The sequence below is a fragment of the Leptodactylus fuscus genome, chromosome 10 (assembly GCF_031893055.1).
Source record: "Leptodactylus fuscus isolate aLepFus1 chromosome 10, aLepFus1.hap2, whole genome shotgun sequence".
Lineage (NCBI taxonomy): Eukaryota > Metazoa > Chordata > Amphibia > Anura > Leptodactylidae > Leptodactylus > Leptodactylus fuscus.
In genome coordinates this window covers 37,145,627-37,164,807 of record NC_134274.1, presented here as the reverse complement: position 1 = coordinate 37,164,807, position 19,181 = coordinate 37,145,627, and the positions used below count along the sequence as shown (strand labels likewise).

At 43.6% G+C, this 19,181-nt stretch overlaps 1 protein-coding gene across 3 annotated transcripts in view; it reads left to right on the top strand.

Moving 5' to 3' along the window:
- DLG5 (discs large MAGUK scaffold protein 5) overlaps window positions 1-16,072 on the top strand; it is a 54,842-nt gene extending 38,770 nt beyond the window's left edge. Inside the window, exons 19-33 of one of the 3 annotated variants that reach the window (XM_075257898.1) lie at window positions 419-540; window positions 1,955-2,029; window positions 2,418-2,586; window positions 7,450-7,612; window positions 8,412-8,542; window positions 8,637-8,801; window positions 8,941-9,124; window positions 9,761-9,909; window positions 10,950-11,120; window positions 11,626-11,822; window positions 12,374-12,517; window positions 12,658-12,785; window positions 13,384-13,493; window positions 14,644-14,753; window positions 14,948-16,072. In XM_075257898.1, coding sequence (XP_075113999.1) covers window positions 419-540; window positions 1,955-2,029; window positions 2,418-2,586; window positions 7,450-7,612; window positions 8,412-8,542; window positions 8,637-8,801; window positions 8,941-9,124; window positions 9,761-9,909; window positions 10,950-11,120; window positions 11,626-11,822; window positions 12,374-12,517; window positions 12,658-12,785; window positions 13,384-13,493; window positions 14,644-14,753; window positions 14,948-15,051 — 2,122 coding nt within the window. In that variant the 3' untranslated portion in view covers window positions 15,052-16,072. The remainder of the gene's footprint in view (window positions 1-418; window positions 541-1,954; window positions 2,030-2,417; window positions 2,587-7,449; window positions 7,613-8,411; window positions 8,543-8,636; window positions 8,802-8,940; window positions 9,125-9,760; window positions 9,910-10,949; window positions 11,121-11,625; window positions 11,823-12,373; window positions 12,518-12,657; window positions 12,786-13,383; window positions 13,494-14,643; window positions 14,754-14,947) is intronic. The other 2 variants (XM_075257897.1, XM_075257896.1) reach the window with 2 other exon arrangements.
- Window positions 16,073-19,181: the final 3,109 nt, after the last annotated feature.

Here is a 19,181-nt window from a genome sequence, read left to right as displayed (position 1 = left end):
TGCAGTCAGTAGGGTTGCGTTGCAGTGTGTCGCTCAGCCTTGGAGCAAGGGTGGGACTTTAACTCGAGACATAATGCTTTTCTAACCCCCTTAAAATGTATCCGTGCTGCATGCTTTCCATATGATCAAAGTTACTAAGAATTCTACATAGAATACATAGAATTACTCCTGTGTATGTGGGGATTGTCACATGTACACTGCAGTAACCATCATTGCAGTAATGGCCAGGGGATCACGTTGCCCATAGACATTCTGGTTTGTGTGATGTGGACACAGTGATCGCTTATGTCAAAAACAAGGAAACAGAGAAAAAAAATTTTGTTTAACCGTTTTTGGGACACGTATAAAAGTTTAACTCTGCTTAAAGTGAAGATGGTAAATTGAGTATTTTGTATGACATTATTGTAACCCTACACAGCGCACAGCACCATGGCAGGCTCAGCTTGGACCTCAGTCACAAACACCCGAGTGAATACTGTGATACCACCCGCCCTCGGGTACCACATGGCTCCAACTCTTTACCTTCCAGTGCCCGTTTAGGTAAGCAAGCATTATTTAGGATATTCTTCATAGTTGCTTTGATGGCATCAAATACGTGCAAGTTTTTTTTCCTTATTATTTATTTTTGAGCCTTATTTCTCTTGGATCCTTCCTTTAAATGAGTTATTCCACGAGCTATGCCATGGACGTCTGATAGATGCAGGCCCACGTCGATCATTCGCTTGGCATATAGTATTTCTTAGAACTTTACCTTAAATTAGGAATAACATTTTAATTCCTAAATGTGGAGACCCTTCCTGATCCAACAACTGTGCAATGGTGTCTGCCATCTCTCATGTGATGTTGACCACCTACCAGCAGATGGCAGACTTTTGTACTTTTTAGATTGCTATTATGTATTTGTTAGATATTCCTCAATTCCTAGACTTCACCCCTACAGGGATCCCCTATAACCAGCTGTAATCTACAGAGGAATAAGCAAACGTAAAGTGGATGTTTAGTGCCATCACAGGGAAAATGGTGGCCATTGTAATGCATGCATCCAAAAAATAGAGATGCTCTTTGTAGCGACCGGATGCTAAATGTCTTTCTATAAAAATAGTTGTTTTTTAAAAATTTTTGTAAACTCTAGGTTATGTTATTGCATTTTTTCCAAACTTCTGTTTTTGCTTTTCCGCCTCATATATTACTAGCATTACCCACGACTTCATCCGCGACCCCCTTCCTCCCCCCCCCCGCGCGACCCACCTCCAGCGTCCCCCCGTTGCCTTGCGGCCGCCATAAGCCCCTCCCAGACCACCGCGCCCGCAGACCCCCGGCCCCACCTCTGCACTCCCGGCTCCCCCCCACTCCTTCCCCTCCTCTCAAGCCTGCCCCTCTTCTGCCCTACCCACGCCCCATGTAGCCATGCACGGAGCACCACATGTAGACAATGGTTTGACGAACTTTGTCCCAGTTCCCCCTACCCCTTCTGATCCCCGTGGCCCCAGTGGTCTCACCGATCCACGCCACTCGCCTGGCTCCACCGATGGCGGCATGTTCGGCACTCGGCTGCCCACATATGCAACGCCATTTTCTTCCTCTCTCTCTGTGGCCGGCTTGAGCCGGCGTGATCCAATGGGAGAACAGCGCAAGGGCCTGAGATGACGTCATCTCAGGTCCTTCAGCATACACCGTGATTTTGGTGTTCGCGGTCAGCAATCCCGGCAATCTACGGGGATGGGAAAGCGCCTATGTTCTGTTCCGGGAGCCATTCTAGGCATGTGTCAAATTGCAGTGTATTCCGTTCGTCCATTTCAGTGTGATTGAGGAACAAACATCCAAACACACAAACTTATTAGTAAGGATAAGAAATACAATAGTAACGAAATGCAAAATGAAAAAATATTGCATGGCTGGATGTATCTGCACTGCACTCAGTGGAAGCGCTGACATTTTTCCTCTTGCTTTTCAGGATCCTCAAGGACTGAACGCATTAAAATTCCTCTAACGCCAAGATATTTGAGGTGTCCGATGGGTTCAGACAGGGGTATGTTATATAGTTGTTACTATTATTATCTATCATTATTTATCACATCTGGCTTGAAATTGAAATTATTTCTATAGTAAAAAAGTATCTCCACATATTGGCCAATTTCTTACAGGAAGAACTTAAGGTTATATGTATGGTGATACGGTAAGAGGTTAAGTGGATGGTAATACGATGATTCACAAACGTCTGCACGTTGCAGATTTTCAGGCCAGTTCAGCTATATAGATTATATTTTATATATATTATATATATTTATATATATTATATAATTTGGTAGGTAGACATTTTTGGTGCCCGGGTAACCTGAGGGCTCCTATGCTAGTCTGCACATAATAGTAGTGTACACAGAAATAAGTCCCGGTGCATTTTTGTCTCTCCTTTCCAGGTTCCCTTTCACAGTCCGAGTGCAGCAGTCCCAGCCTCGCCAGCCCTCCTCATTCTCCCCTCAACTTAGAAACCTCATCATTTGCAAGTAGCCAGTCACAAAATTCCATTGCCAGCTTGCCTAGAATTTCCATCAGCACTGTACCCATGGGCGACCGTAGGAAAGACAGGTAAAATTTCATTATTTGTCATTTAAGATAAGGGTGGAATTTCTATTTCTGTGCGTAACAATGTCATAGCAGTCACAACATTGTAGCTTGTCTGTTCCTAAACTGTATCTCCCCTCACTGGTTTCGCACCCAGTTTCATGAAAAAAAACCTAATCGGGCCTAGGAGAGATATTCTAACAAACATTAGCCTACTGAATATACGGAGCTGGTTCAGGATATAGTCCCAGGGTAGATTAGACCTTCTGTGTCCTGCTAAAGAGAAGCTAACGATTGACGTTACATTGGACAGTCTTCTTATGCCGGAGGATTCTATGATATGAACAAAACCTTAATAAATAGATATTAGAAAGGAAAGATAACTTATTATCATATCATTATCATCTTAGTAAATATCTCCTCTGTCATTCCTACTCGATATGTGTGAATAAAGTGACAACTGGGTGTTAAAGGGAGTCTGTCACCATAACTTGGTGTTTCTCCCCAGCCCTGAACATCCATAGTTTAGGGTCACCTGACTCCGAGTGTCTCCATTGGTGAGATATCACAGCTTTGTCAATATGCTGATGAGATGTTTGGAGGAACAAAGACAACCATGAAAAATGCCTTACTATGAGTTACCTGTATTCTCATGAGATGCATAAACTTACCAGGATTGAAAAAGGTTCAAAATGTGCTGAGGAAATATAGCAGGCTGGCGTGATACATTTGTTACAACTGCTACAGTATGTTAATCCCTTTCCGACATCCGCCGTACTATTACGGCGGATGCCGGGTGTTTAACTATGGTGGCCGCTCGGGAACCGGGTGGCCGCCATAGCTGCCCGGGGTCTGCTGTTTTATACAGCAGACACCATGCACTAATACCCGCGATCAGTGCCCGCACCGATCACAGGCATTAATCCCTCAGCTTTGACCAAGGCACCACTTTCCCAACGATCGCAGGCAACCGAAGAAAGCTCCGGGGCCTGCGTCCCATTTCTATGGCAGCCTGGAGCCTTGTGAAGGCTCCTTGGCCTGTCATTCAGTACTTTCAGTACATAGAATACAGGGGACAGGTCATTATGTCTGCACAGTGAACGGTGATGGAGATTTGGGGCAAAATCGTTTGGCTTAGCTGACCTTATCTAATGTACATGACCAGCTAAATTCTTCATCGACTATTAACAAGGTTTATACCACGTCCAGTTGTTTGGATGTCTAATATACAAATCAGACCCTGGACTATAAGGGCTTTTCCAGGTTCTTATTATTCTTGACTTATCAGATCGGTGGTTGTCTGACGCCCAGCACCGCTAGGATCAGCTGTTCTCTACTGGCACCTGAACTACACAATGGATGGAGCTGGAAGTAGACTGGGCTATCCATTGTGTAGGGATCAGATCAAGGTCCTAAATATTAAAAGCCCAGAAAACCCCTTTAAGAGTTTATATTCCCACAGTCTTCTGTGTCTTGTGTTTGCCTTAAGTGTCCGCTATTATTAATCCATGTTCCTTTGTTTTTTTTTCTATATTTCCCTCTTTTCCCTCCTTATAACACGGTCTATTACTACACTTCTCATTCCAACCTGTATGTAACTATGTAACTTTTCTTTCCTTACCATTCCACGCATGGAACTTTTTGGCTCAATCTTACTTTCTCCTTGTCATAATCCTTCCTCTCTTGCCTTGCCACGTCTCCATACTTCCTTTGTACCCCAAGCCATTATTACTTCCTTCCCCACTTTTCATCTTCTAGATATGTCTTCCGTACTAGGTCTTTACTGAGGCTTCCAGCCCATTCTAGGCCCAGGTTTTCCTCAGTAAGATGCTTAAGGTCTGCCTCTTGTCCGAGTCCTTTTGATTCTTGACTTCTGCTTAAGTCTCGTCCTAATGTGTACAGATCCTTTGCTGCTTTTGTACAGCTTTTTCCACCCTCTGCTTTATGGCATGCTGGAATGTGATCCTGTTGTCTTCATACGTTTACTTAGTGGCTGCTTTGGGTGGTGTATACATTGCTGTTGCTGATGTGTCCTGTAATTGAAGCAGTTAGCCTTGTATTTTCTTCTGCTTTTGCATGTTGGTGCATGTTGTGATTCTTCCTTGTCTTGGATTTGTAAAGGGGAAATGTTGTTTAATGCACAAATGTCAATATTGGTGTAAAGCAACAAGTTGTGTAAGTCTTAACTGGACTTCTAAGGTTATGGTCACACGGAAGAAAAGTCGTGGAAACCTTTTCCGCCGTGTGAACATTCTGCACTACTCCATGCTGCATCGGCATCCCGCTCCTGTGTAGGCCTGAATGAATGGGTCTACACTGGAGCATGTCTCGAGCCCCGGAAGCCGCGGCTGAATCAGCTGCGGCATCCCGGGCAAGATAAGGCATGTTGCTCCTTTTTTCCGCTACTAGCTAGCGGAAAAATAAGCGAGTGGCTCCCATTGAAGTCGATGGGAGCTATTTTTGGTAGCGGATTTTGAGGCGGATTCCGCGTCAAAATCCGCTACCAAAAAACTCTGTGTGAACTAAGCCTAAGAGAAAGTAAGAGTCCCGCTGACCCTGCCCCACACACAATCACAGTCTTCCATGTTCTAATACAGAGGGAGGTGTCAATCACTGTGTGTGGGCAGGGTAAGCAAGACTATATCTCCCTCCATATACCAGCCCTCTAGACATGGAGAGAGAGTTGGGAGGCCCCCAGACTCAACCCTTTACATGGTTGGCTGATTACACCAAAATCAAGGTCAGCCAATATTTATGTAATGTGTATGGCACTCATATAAGGTAGCGTGTACATTGGTGATCATGTAAGACTAAACAATAGGGTTGAGTGATCAGAATCGGGAAAGACCAGATCCCGATCAGCGATCGAGCAAATTTCATGATTGGGATCGGCTGGAAAATGATCGAAAATCGGATTTTAAAAACGCTCCTGAAATCTCAAGATCAGCTCAACCCTACCTCATATACATAAAGTAACTAGTAGGGTTGAGCAGATCTGAGATTTCAGGATCGTTTTTAAAATCCGATTTTCGATCATTTTCCAGCCGATCCCAATCGTGATTGTCAAATTTGCTGCATTGCCGATCAGGATCCAATCTTTCCTGATCCCGATCGCTCAACCCTATTTGCTCAATCACTGATCGAGATCCGATCTTTCCCGATCACTCAACCCTAGGCGATCGATCGGGATTGACTGGAAAATGTTCAAAAATCGGATTTTACAACCGATCCTGAAATCTCAAGATCAGCTCAACCCTACTAAACAACATTGGATTATTGGGAGGCTGAAAACTTTAATTTTTTTTAAGGTTTAGACAAGGCTTTCTCTTAAGCATGTAGAAAGTTGTATCTGGATCCTTTTTCTTACTCTTTAGTTTAGTATTCCTTGGGATAGACCTGTTAGTGGTGACTGTATAGTCTTTTGGATCAACAAATACCTGCTGCGCATTGTACTGTCATAGTATTCTGACAATATAACTACAATACAGGTGAAACCCGCAGAAAGAACCGAAGCCAAAATGCTTATAATGACCACATATTCCGTATACAATACATACAAGTGATTGTTAAACGTATGCCTAGATGCCGAGGCGAGTATCTATTATTATTCTATTGGTTTCTATTGGAATAATCTAATAACCACATCAGGTGAAACCGGAGAGCTATGTGCCCATATGTAGTTCTACATGTATGACATGATGAATAGAGCTTTGTAAGCCGCTTTCCCATTATAAGGCTGTCCTGCATTATTCAATATTGGATGCCATCATGTTTGTCAAGTGACACCAGGTTTTCCAACCATCCATAAATTCATGAGATGAATCATATAAAAAAAATAAAATCTGGAGAACTCTGTACCAAATAGACAAAAACAATGTATCTTTCCATAGTTTGTGGATTAGTTGTCTAGCCAAGTTGTACGCCATAGTGTTGCATTGAAATAGAAAGAAAAGTAACGTGTCCTTGTTTGCCATCTCGTGGTAGTTACTGGGAATAGGACGATGTAGTAAGCATGCAAGTCTTCCAAATCCTAATTGAGTAAATCTAGGCCCTCTAGGGGTGGACATTGAAAGTAGCAGGCTGATAAAGGCTATTCTCAAGGGTTAAAAGTATATAAGACAACATGCACATGACCATGAAAAACTGAACAATGGCACACAGATAGCGTTCAAGTGCCTTCTGTGCGGTCCAGAATGAAAGTGCCCAGAGGAGAAAATAAATAAGAATAGAACCTGTCCTGGGTCCTATGGCCCAGGCTCACAGATCTGTGAAAATCCCAGCAACGTACATGGGGCTATAGAAATGAATGGGTCAGTGTGCTATTCACTGGAGGGGATAGCACGCTGATACAAATGTGGCAATGTGAATGGGGGCTTAGAATAAATACTGGCACACAGGTTGGGAGTGTTCACACTTGCGCCTCTGTGCACCCTGTGTCAGTCTGGCGGTTTGCTTTTAAAACCCATTCAAATGAATGGGTTTTAAAACTGACCGCCGGGAAGCCGTCTCCTATCTAGTTTGGCTGGGGATCAGGACGGAAACCCAGGTGTACAGAGGCGCAATTGTGAACGCCTCCTTATATGTGCCACTCTTAATAAATTTGGGTCATCTTACCCCCTCACTGGCATCAGCTTCCTGCATAAACAGCTGGATTTGGTGTCCATGCTATCAGCTTCTCAAACAGACATTGATATGTTTTTTTCACATTGAAGTGCGGGGTCTCCATAGTCCTTTACTCTATATGCAAGTACAGCATTTGTAGTAATAGAGTTCTTGCATTTGATAGGTAATGCATGTACAGATGTGGTCACTTCTGATACAATGCAGTCATCGCAGTGCAGATACTTCCACTAGTCAATGATGCTAAGTTGTATGTTTTCTCCGCAGACCACTAGTAGATGAGCCTCGACATGTCAAGGTGCAGAAAGGAGCTGAACCGCTTGGCATTTCAATTGGTGGCGGAGAAAGTGGAGGCATCTTTGTCTCTAAAGTGATGGCTGGAAGCATTGCTCAGCAAGCCGGGCTGGAATACGGGGACCAGCTTCTGGAGGTAATACAGCATTTTAGGTGTTTGATTCGTCTAGGGAGGAGATTCCATAGGAGACTCCGCTGCTGAATTTGCCTAAAATAGGTTGAGAGAAAAGTCCTGCGCTCCGTATTTTCAGCCCCTAGTCTCAGCTTTGGATGACCGCTGTAGTGATCATCTGATGGCTGCTACAGAGGGGGGCACTGTGGAGCACGTGAAGGCTCTGTGCACTGCCACGGGTGCAGCCACTCCCATTGCACAGTGGCACCCAGTTTTTAAAGCTTTCCTTCCAAAAAGTATCTGTCAGTAAGAACCCCCTGCCCCTACCTAGCTCTTTCAGCAGTTTTGCATGTTCTACGTTACTGACAGACTCCCTGGAAAATTATTTTTCACTGATATAGAATAAATCGTTTTTTAATTGCTAAAGCGCAGTGGTAAATGTTTATATGCAACTTCCACTTTTCTTGCAAGGATTACTGTCTGGAAATAAGTCTTTGCACGGTTCCCAGGTAGTTGCTGTACTGGGTGAGTGCAAGTGTCCCTCTACACTCAAGGGATAGTATGCAAAATAAAGTTTATTCTTTGTATAGTATAAAGTGATACAGTAGTCCAGTAGATAGGTAGTTGGTGTCACCAGAACCAACCTGTGTACTCGAAAATGGAGGCAGCGATTCACAAGTGACCCTAACCTATCTATCTGCATTGGTTCGGGTCACCAGAGCCCAGAACATCTATCTGCGGGACTGAGTTCTTGTCGTCCCAGCATAGAAACCATTATCTAGAAATCCACATCTTACATTAATCTTTGTTCTGTTTCCTGCAGTTTAATGGTATAAATTTAAGAAACGCCACCGAGCAGCAAGCTCGTCTGATCATCGGACAGCAGTGTGATACCATTACCATCCTGGCCCAGTACAATCCTCACATGTGCCAGCCATTGCATTCACGATCCAGGTATTATGTGCAGCCATGTTGTTTATTTCAATTTACTATTCCTTACTGTTTTCTTCCGTTCTTTGTATTCTTACTTTTCTATGTACTTTACCAGCTCCCGTCTAGATGCTAGCACGTCTCATTCCACACCTCATGGCAGCGGTGCGGCGACCCCCGACAATCATTCTGTTATCGACACTGTGAGTGAGCAAGACGAGGGGACCATGACGCCGCCATCAAAAGAAACCACGCCTAGTACAAGTCCCTGCAGCTCGCTTAGGTGCTTCTTATTTTTCTCTTTATTTGTAACACACCAAATCTTATAAACAATGTATGTAATGTTTTATAATCAACTCTAAAGTTTGTTATTTAGTAGTGGCTTTTAGATTAACACTCTTTTTTTTTTTTTTTTTTACCAGGACACCAGTGGATGGCATTAAAAAACACTCAGAAATCCGTACAGTCACCCTTTCTAAATCTCCGGTGGAGCTGGGAATGCAGATCTGCGGAGGGAACCTGCATGGAGTATATGTGCTGGATTTAGATGAGGATAATACTTCTGGTGCACTGGAGGGACTGCTGACTGGAGACTTCATTATAGATGTATGTGGGATGCACATACTGGTTGCTTCATGTTATGATGTGCCAGTTTTTCATAATCATAGACTACTCTTAAAGGGCGAGGCCCCACATTGCGGAAAGCAGCTTCTTTTGTGCAGATTTTGTTGCGGTTTTTTGAGCCAAAGCCAAGAATGGCTACAGAGGGAATGGAGAATATATATGAAGTTCTTCTACTTCTACCTTCTGTTCATTCCACTCCTGGCTTTGGCTCAAAAATCCGCATCAAAATTTGCAACAAAAAATGATGCGTTTCCGCACCATGGGCCCCGGCCTAAAGGGGTTTTGCGGGGAAAATAAAGTTTAGCAATGCATTCCCTGCACTGGATATCTTTATTACTAATATTCCGGCTGGTCCCCCAATTATCAGCTTTCCTTATTGCCACTTTAGCTTCCTATGATGTCACCGACATTACTTTTATTATTGCAACAAATTCTGCTAGAAAATCAAAAATTCAGATATGTTTTAAGAACCCGGAATACTTACTTGTATATGTTCAACCACTTGTATAACTGCCTGGCATGTATGATAGTCTTTCTGTATTTCCTTTCTATGCCTTGCTCTATATTTGATTCAGTTTTCTCACCTTGCTCGATTTTTTTCTTTATAATTATCATTAGTATGGCTCTGTCGATATGAGAAACAAAACAGCGGAGGAAGCCTACCTAGAAATGCTGAAACCAACAGAAAACGTGAAGTTGAAGGTGCAACAAAAGGTGGACGAGTTCAACAAGATCAAAGACCAGCCTGGTGATGGCTTTTACATAAGGTCAGTCTTTTTTTTACAAGTGTTTAGAGTAAGTTCACACGGCGATTTTTGGTCCGGAACCTGAGGCAGAGGCCGCTTTAGGTTCTGGACTAAAAGGCGGGTAGCCGCGACAGAAAGCCGGTGCAATGCACCAGCATCCAGCCGCACACTCCGCTCTGGATTAGGCCCAATGAATGGGCCTAGTCCGGAGGAGAGAGTGTCCTCAGGCCGAATCGCGAGACGACTTAGCCTGAAGAATGAGCACCTCGCTTCTTTTTTCCTTAGCGCAGCGTTTCCAGCCTATGAGGCCTTAGCCTAATTTTAATTAATTTCCAGAATCCACCTGGAACCCTTAGGCCCCGTTTACATGGGGGGCGGAAGGGCGGATTTTGACACCGAGAGTGACGCAGGGAGCCACGGCTTCCGACAGTAGCAGCTTCTCCCTCCTGCGCAGACTCAAATGAATGGGCCGACTCCGGAGGTTGCTGCCACGAGGCAGACGCCGCAGCTCAACGAGACGCGAAATCCGCCTGAAGAAAGGGCAGCTCGCTTCTTTTTTCCCCTAGTGGCAACATGCCGCTAGCGGAATAAAGAACACATGCGGTCTCCATAGACCCAACATTGTGAGGGAGCCAATTATGACGTGGATTTTGCACCATAATCCGTCCCCTCTGTGCCCGTGTGAACGGGCCCTTACAGAGGAGCTGATGTCAAAACCAAAGAGGTAGTACAAGTAGTAAAAATTTACATAGTAGGACTGATAAAAATATCCGTCAAGTTTTACCAAGAGAGGAGACTGGAGGTGGTTCCACCACAAACAAGAAAAATACTTCACTTCAACAAGCCCATTGTGGGTTGGCATTTGAAATAAGAAATCTATACTTCTTCATAAGCATTAGGGTTACTTTGATCTAAGAAGCATATTAGCACTTTTGTCCAAATGACTTCTGCTTGTGGTCATCTCCCCAGAGAATGAGAAGTAACTTCAATGATTATGACAACATTGTGTAAGAACAGAGAACTTTACCAGCATTGTCACTAAATGTAATGTGTTTCCTCAGAGCACTTTATGACCGACAAGCCGAGCACCCTCAGGAGTTGAGTTTCAAGAAGGATGATATATTGTATGTGGATGACACTCTCCCTCAAGGAGTTTTCGGTACTTGGATGGGTTGGCAGCTGGATGAGAATGCACAGAAACTGGAGAGGGGACAGATTCCCAGCAAGTATATGTGAGTATTCATTTTGTTACAAGCTATGTAAACCTATCACGTACCATGCTCCATCTTGCAAATAGGGTAAGCCAAAATTGCAGGTGCAGAGCTTTACAAGATGTGAATAATCCACCTTCTTAAAGAGGACCTTTTACCAAGTATAATCCATGCACCAGTTAGAACAATATGGAAGGTTATTTGTACATTAACCTTTTATTTTCTCTGAGACCAAAGATAGCTGTGTCGCCCTGCGACTGTTTCACCAATGTAAGTGAGTGGTGTTTGATCTTTTTGCAACTAGAAAACACAGCCATACTTTTACGAAAGTCCTCTGTATATCTGTATACCCAGAATGTCATATATATATATATATATATATATATATATATATATATATATATATATATATATATGATAGATAGTGATCTCTTACAACAGTTATAGCATAGAAATGCATCTACTGTAAGCCTCCTTGGAACACCAGCAAGCCAAGTTGTATATGCCTTTCACTTACTTTTTGTAGGATGGAGCAAGAATTTTCCCGGCGTCTCAGTGTTTCTGAAGTACGAGATGAAGGTGGAGCAGCTAAAACTCTCTCTGCCGCTGCTAGGCGCTCGTTTTTCCGCAGGAAAAATAAACACAAGCGAAGTGGGTCTCGAGATGGCAAAGAACTTCAAGGACTGGACACTATTAGCACAGATTCTATCCCCTTCCTTGACGGTGAGAGAACTTTAGGAAGCAATCTGATGAAGTTTGCTTGTCCACTAGATATCAGTCATAGAACAATAAAAATTAACGTGTGTGTGTGTCTATATACATATGTATATGTATGTGTGTATATGTATGTGTATAAGTATGTTTGCACACACATGCACAGTAACATTTAGAACACTCAATGGTCAGTAACAATGTAACATCTCGTGATAATCTCACCTATCAGAGGGTGAGATAAGCCATATGTATCTGATCAGTAAGCTGGACGCTTGCTGTGGATGGGACTAGAAGCAGCTCTGCTCCTATCTAAGTAATAGACACAGTGTGCCAGGGTACTACAGCCTTGTCCCTATTACTTGAATTATTGCAGAGCTGCTTCCAGCCCCATCCACAGCAAAAGCGTCAGTGCCTGTAGCCAGCTGGATGGCAGATTGGCGCAGCGTCTGGTCGCTGCACCCCCACTGATCAGATACTAATGACCTGTCGTGTATATTATGTATATTATTTCTTAGAAACAAAGTTTCATCTTTCTGTTCACATTTGTTACCTTTCATTAGAGTCTATGAACTTGGCCTACCAACGAGTGCAGAGGGTAGACTGCACTGCGCCCCGTCCGGTGCTGATTTTAGGACCATTAGTTGATGCTGTGAAGGACATGCTAGTCAAAGAGTCCCCAGGGAAGTTCTGCAGATGCCCGCTTGGTAAGATTACAGTCACATAGCTATATTCTCATATGACATTCAGTTGGTGTGGCTTTGTGGCACATGGTTTCCAGTGTGTCCGCCTATAATTGCTTATTTTGATGTGATGGTTATGTTTTTGTATTACTTTGTGTTTACAGAAGTAATGAAAGCCTCCCAGCAGGCCATAGAGCGTGGAGTAAAGGACTGCCTCTTCATAGACTACAAGAGGCGCAGTGGCCATTTTGATGTTACCACGGTGGCTTCTATTAAAGAGATCACAGATAAGGTACGTTTTCATCAGCCACGACTACGCAACTCTATAAAATGATGTTATTTGCTATATGTATTCATTCGAAAAAATAAAAATCAGGTCTTAGGCGAAGGCCCCACTGCGCTAAAGTGCTGTGGGAACAACTGCGGCGTGAACACATCACAGTTCTTCCTGCAGTGCTTTGAACAGAAAGTTCACTGAATTTTCCTCCGCGGACTTTCTGTTACAATTATATCTACAGGAAAGCCGCCAGCGTTTCCGTAGATCTAATTGGCATGCTGTGATTTTCAAAACCGTGACGGTTTTGGAAATCGCAGCTTGTCCGCGCTGCGATTTTTTCCGCAAAATGGGCATGAGATTCGTAAGAATTCCATCCACTTTGCAAGTACTGTAAAACGCCGTGATTTTTTTCCAAAAGCGCAGCGTTTCTGGCCCATGGACACTGTACACTGTATATCCTGTAGAGATTGTACCAATGTAATCTGTTCAATAAAATCTGTTGTTTCTGCTCCTCCTAATAGTCTCAGTCTTTACAATCCATTCCATGCTGTAATATTTTGTTTTCTGGGTGAGCGCCTTATATATTGAGATTTGTTTCTTTTTTACGTCTTAGAACTGCCACTGTCTTCTGGATATAGCTCCTCACGCCATTGAGAGACTTCACAGCGTCCACATTTATCCAATTGTCCTTTTTATCCGGTACAAAAGCACCAAACAAATAAAGTAAGTGATTTATTAATAACTGCTATTTCAGGAGTCCACCTGTCCGTTGTTCTGGTTCCCATTACAGTCAATGGCATCTGCTGGTCTCTGCGTCTAACCGATATTACAGTAGTCCATTGTTCTGGTTCCCCTGTGGACTACAGTATTGGAAAGGCGACGCTGTAGTATGAACCTAGCGTAGGCCCAGCCACAAGAGATTATTGGCTGGATTTGGGTTCTCTGCTAGATCCCCCTGGCAACATATATGTTGTGCCACTTAAATAATAGACCAACAGAGGAATACATTTCTGTTACGAGCCTTCTGTAAATCATAAGCCTAGTGCTTTCCTGCTCCTTCAATAGTGACTTATGACTGCTGAGGTCTGGCCGCCATTAGTTATTAATACGGCTAAGATAGTGGGCATCAGGCTTGTGAATACACTGGACCTGTCATAGTGAGACCTCTCTGTTGCTTCTTCACTAAAGTTGTCTGGCATCTCTCATTGGATTGTGTTTATAGGCATGTAATCCCACAGATTTCAGGATGAAAAATTAAGAGTAAATATCTTCAGAAATTATGGAAATCACCGACACAACTTAATATTTAGCTTGTGATGACTTTTATGGTGACCACAGCTGCAAGGTCTGAAGCTGACACCCAATATCAACCATAAGATGCATCCTGATATCTCATTGATGGGTAGCAGCTAGAGATGAGCGAGTAGTATTCGATCGAGTACCTCGCTGCCATAGGAATGCGTGTAAGCGGCCGAACACCAAGGCGTTAAGCACATCGAATATTCACTTTGCTTAACCCGTTGGTGATCGGCCGCTTACACACTATGGCAGCGAGGTATTCGATCGAATACTACTCGCTCATCTCTAGTATCAACGCTAATAAAGTGCTACTGTATGTGGATCAATAATATGGGAAGTCTGTCTCTGGAATACTAAGCAAAATGTCTGAGCTTAAATAAAGATGCATATCTCATAAGACTCTAAAGAATGTGGAATACATGAGGGCAGATTCAATAGGTTCATGTTTTTTGTATCGCTTTTAGTTTTATAGAACATTGATATGTCCACAAACGTTAAACAATAGAAAACTTTCCACGCACACACATTTCACATGACCCCGTATCTATGATCATATATGACTTTTTTCCTTTAGGGAACAAAAAGATCCAATCTTTCTACGGGACAAGGTGACACAGAAAAATTCCAAAGAGCAGTTTGAATCTGCACAGAAAATAGAACAAGAATACAGCAAGTACTTTACAGGTGCGTTAGCAAAAAAGCTGCGTCAGGTTTGTAGATTTCTGAATGACTGTATAAAACCGTGCGTAATGTATATTGCTGAAGGTAAGAAAACTCCAATGACAATGTTGCAAAGTGAAGCTTTATGTTCTTGCCCTGACATTGGTGTTGCACTTGCTGTAACTTGGAATTGTTTTTCTGCTTTCTCCTCAATCCAGCTGTAATTCAAGGGGGTGCGCTGTTCAGTATTTGCACTCAGATTCTAGCAATTGTGGATCAAGAACAGAACAAAGCCCTGTGGATCCCAGCTGGTGCCTTGTGAAGTTCTTCACGTTCAACCTTCATATCATAGTGTCATAGTGAAGTAAAGGGCAATGACCAGTCTCTACCGATCTGCAACTTAATGGTCATCGAAATTTGTTACAGTGGATCCATTACACACCCATGTTGCCATTGCGTCAGCAACATATTCCAATAGAGCATCGGTGAACCTTTCCCAACCTTGTCTTCCATTGTACAAGATGATCCATGGAAAAACCAGCATAAAAAAAAAACACTAGCAGACAGGGGACACAACTATGGACGAACTCTGAAGGAGCGTGGAAAAATGTACTAGTCCAATACATGGAGAACAGACTCAATGATGAGCGACGTCGGCCGTGACCGCTGAGTTGGCCAGACGGCGTGGACATTTTCAAGTGCTCAGTTAATCTTTAGTGTATACGGATCAACCCGAGAGCCTTTTCCTCTTCTTTTCATAACACACTAATCGTAGGTACTTGACCAGGGGTTTCGACATAAAGAGCTGTGTCTCACCAATATACTATGTAAACTTTTGCTTGGGTCTTGTAGTATATCAACAGTCTTCTCACCCCTTACCCCTTTACTGCTAGAGGTGACTGGCAGTGATTTGCTTCTGCTGATACTTGAATTCGGGGCACCGTGGCACGCTCCAAAATTGTTTCCGTAGACCAGTTTAAGTGACACTACAAGTAACTGCACTTTTTTTTTTTTTTTTTTTTTTGGAAATGATTTCTTGAAACATGCCAGTTATTAAATCTTTGATAAGTAAATCAGAGTATACCCCAAATCTCCACTCAAGAATACTTGTTACAATGTATGTGTACAGCTATTGTGACGTTAGTTCAATGTATCAGCCGCGGCGCTGTATGCAATACATTTCTTCAAGGTATTATCTCTGTCCGGCTGAACATTCCAGTGCGTCTTCAGCGCGTCCGCTCTTTCCTTTCGTAAAAGTAATCGCCATGACACTAAAATTTCCCTGATCCTTTCCCTCTAGTTAGAAGTGAAAATTCACCTGCAAAGGACTTAAGACGAGCTTTAATTTTAAGTGGATTTTTCTGGCTCAAGAAAAATTGATTCCCAACAGCAGGGCCTTAGTCTGCGGTGTCAGTCTATAGTTGCAGCACTCCGACAATGACATCAGTAGCCCCCAACATGGCCGCCGAGGCCACCTGTTAGTATCAGTAGCCACGTTATGGGTTGTTGATACCATTGCCAGGGTGCCTGAACTAGAAACTGTTCCAGTGGATCCAGGCCTGTCATCACGGGTGATAGTTGGTTATGTCCTATGCTATCCCAAACCTCTGCAGTAACCCCTTCCTTTGTGAGTACCAGCAGCCGAATCCACAGAAAGGAAGAGTTTCATCGCCCAATCCCTTTGTTTCCAGGCAAGATAAACCACCGCCAGAGGACTCTGACAGCAGCTCACTCCCATCTTGCTATTGAGACCCATGTTGAACTAGACCAAGCATACTTGTGTATTAGTGGGTTGGGAGCAATGGCTTGTTCAGCTGGGCACCCTTAGGGTCCATTTTGGCGCTGAATCTGTGTCAGAATCTACACGGAATAAAACGCCTCCCCATAGAGTTCTATGGGTTCTGCTAGCTTTTTATTTCCCCTAGCTTCCTTTTTTAGCTAGCTTCCTTCAAGCAGATTCTGCTTACAAAAACCAATGCAGTCTATGGGAGGTGGAAAATCCACGTGGAAAAATTGCTGGCGGTTTTCTCAAGGTCCATACACTGTGCTGGAGGAAAAAAATATTTCCTAAGGGTAAGTTTACATGGGGTTTTTTGGTCCAGAACCTGAGGCGGGGCAAAAACTGGGTAGCCGCGACTGAAAGCCGATGCACTGCATCGGCATCCAGCCGCGCACTCTGCTCCGGATTAGGCCCAATGAATGAGCTTACTACAGAGGAGGGAGTGTCTTCTGGACAAATCGTGAGGCGACTCGGCCTGAAGAATGAGCACCTCGCTTCTTTTTTCCAGGAGCCGGAAGAAATGGCTCCCGGAAAAAGACCTGATACCGGCCTCAAAACCCTGACCAAAAATTTCTATGTGAACTTACCCTCATTCCTGAAGCAGATTTTTTCCTCGCCAAAAAACTCGTGTGAATGGACCCTAAGGCCGGGTTCAGACGGGATTTTTTGTTCCGGAATTTGACGCGGTGGCTGGCTTAGATTCCGGATTAAAAAACGGCTAGCCGCGCCTGGATGCCGATGCAGTGGTCGCAGTATTCCACTCTGGATTAGGCCCAAATGAATGGGCCTGGTTGGGAAGGAGGTGTCGAAAGGCGGATGGCCACGGCTGAATCAGCTGCAGAATCCGCCTGAAGAAAGGACGTGTCACTTCTTTTTTTCCGTGAGTGGGAACAAACCGCTCGTGGAAAAAGGAAATGGCCGGCTCCATTGATTTCAATGGGAGGCGTCAAAATCCTGACCAAAAAAACCCGTCTGAACCCGGCCTAAGGGTGCAATTCACACGGAGGAAAATGGCGCTGAATTTGGTGTGGCATCCGCATCAGATTCAGCGCTGAAAAAAAGCCTCCCTTTGACTTCAATGAATTCCACACCAAATTCAGTGCCATTTTCCTCTGTGTGAATGCACCCTTATTGTCAAAAGCTGGAGCCTGCGCACGTGTGTGTATACTGCTGGAGCTCAGAAAAGAAGATACTATAAAAGACTAATACTCAGTCCCAGTACTGCCATATATTACAGATTCACCTTTACATGTGGTACTATCCTCAATAATCTCATCAGATTTTTCTTCCGATGATGTAGAATCCCATTGGTTTCATCCATCCCTGCTCTAGTGGCGTCTACAACATGTCGTTATATCTGTTGGATTGTTATGACAAATATACGTTATCCCACCTTTTAGATGTTGTGACCTATTAGAATTGCAAGGTTGGAATACTTGGGCTGCTTTGGACCTCAAAGACTTTGTTCAAGGATGTGGAGTATAAGACTTAAGAGCAGGAATTCTAGAATTTACACTTGGCACAGATTTCATGAATTTTAGTTACGGAGTACAGCACCTTGGCGTTCATAACCGTATGTTGGTAGCCTACGTTTTTTGTATTTCTCACATAAAAGGGACCTGGAAAATATGATTTCAGGAGTATGGAATTTGGTAATTTATGAATAAATCAATATGTTTATACAAAACCAAAGTGTTCACAATCCAGTTTTGGGACAGGAACTCGGGGGCTAGACGCTTAAGCTACGTAATGGCTGTGTGACGTCGGGTTTTTTTTAACGGACGTCACATGGCAGTATTATGTTCAATTCAAGTGAATAGGGGCTAGTCACATGACCATTATTTTGTCATACTATAGGTCCGTTTTCACAGACCCCCTCCCTACACTCGAATGTATGGGAATCTGTGAAAATGGTTGTTCCTTGGGTGTAAGATGGCCGTGTAAATTGGATGTTTTTCATGGCCGTTTTGCAACTCAGTCATGTGAATCCCTATTCTCATCTCATTCCATTTTCTCTCGGATGACTTGAAATTCCCATGCAATCATCATTGTTCTTAGAGTAAGTTCACACAGCGTTTTTTGGCCTCAAAATCCGGACCAAAAAGACGGCTCCCATTGAAATCAATGGGAGTCAGTCAGTTCTTTTCTCCAAGAGCTGTTTGTTCCGGTTCCTCGCGATTCGGCCTGAAGACACTCCCTCCTCCGGACTACGCCCATTCATTTGGGCCTAATCTGAAGCGGAGTGCACAACTGGATGCTGGTGCAGTCAGCACCATGATTGACTCGTGGGAATGATTCATGTGGGCAGGGCGCAGCAAGCACACGGACCCCATTATAGTATATGGGGTCCGTGTGCTTTGATAGCACAGCACTTGCAATTGCGATTGTATTCCATCCGGGAGGTCTGCATGCGGACTCTCCCTGGACAGAATACGTACGCTAGTGTGAACCAACCCTTATATGCTGTTAAACACTATCTTGGTCCTCCCGATACATTCAGCTGACTCTGCATGCGGTGGATAGGTGTTGTCCCTTCTAATTACGAGACTGGCAAGTTTTCTCATTGCAAATGTGGAAATGCAAGAAAAACCTTCTAAGGTTCTTATGTCTCATACATTAACCTATGTGGACTGTAATCTATGGCTCTCCAGCTGTCGATAAGCTGCACAACA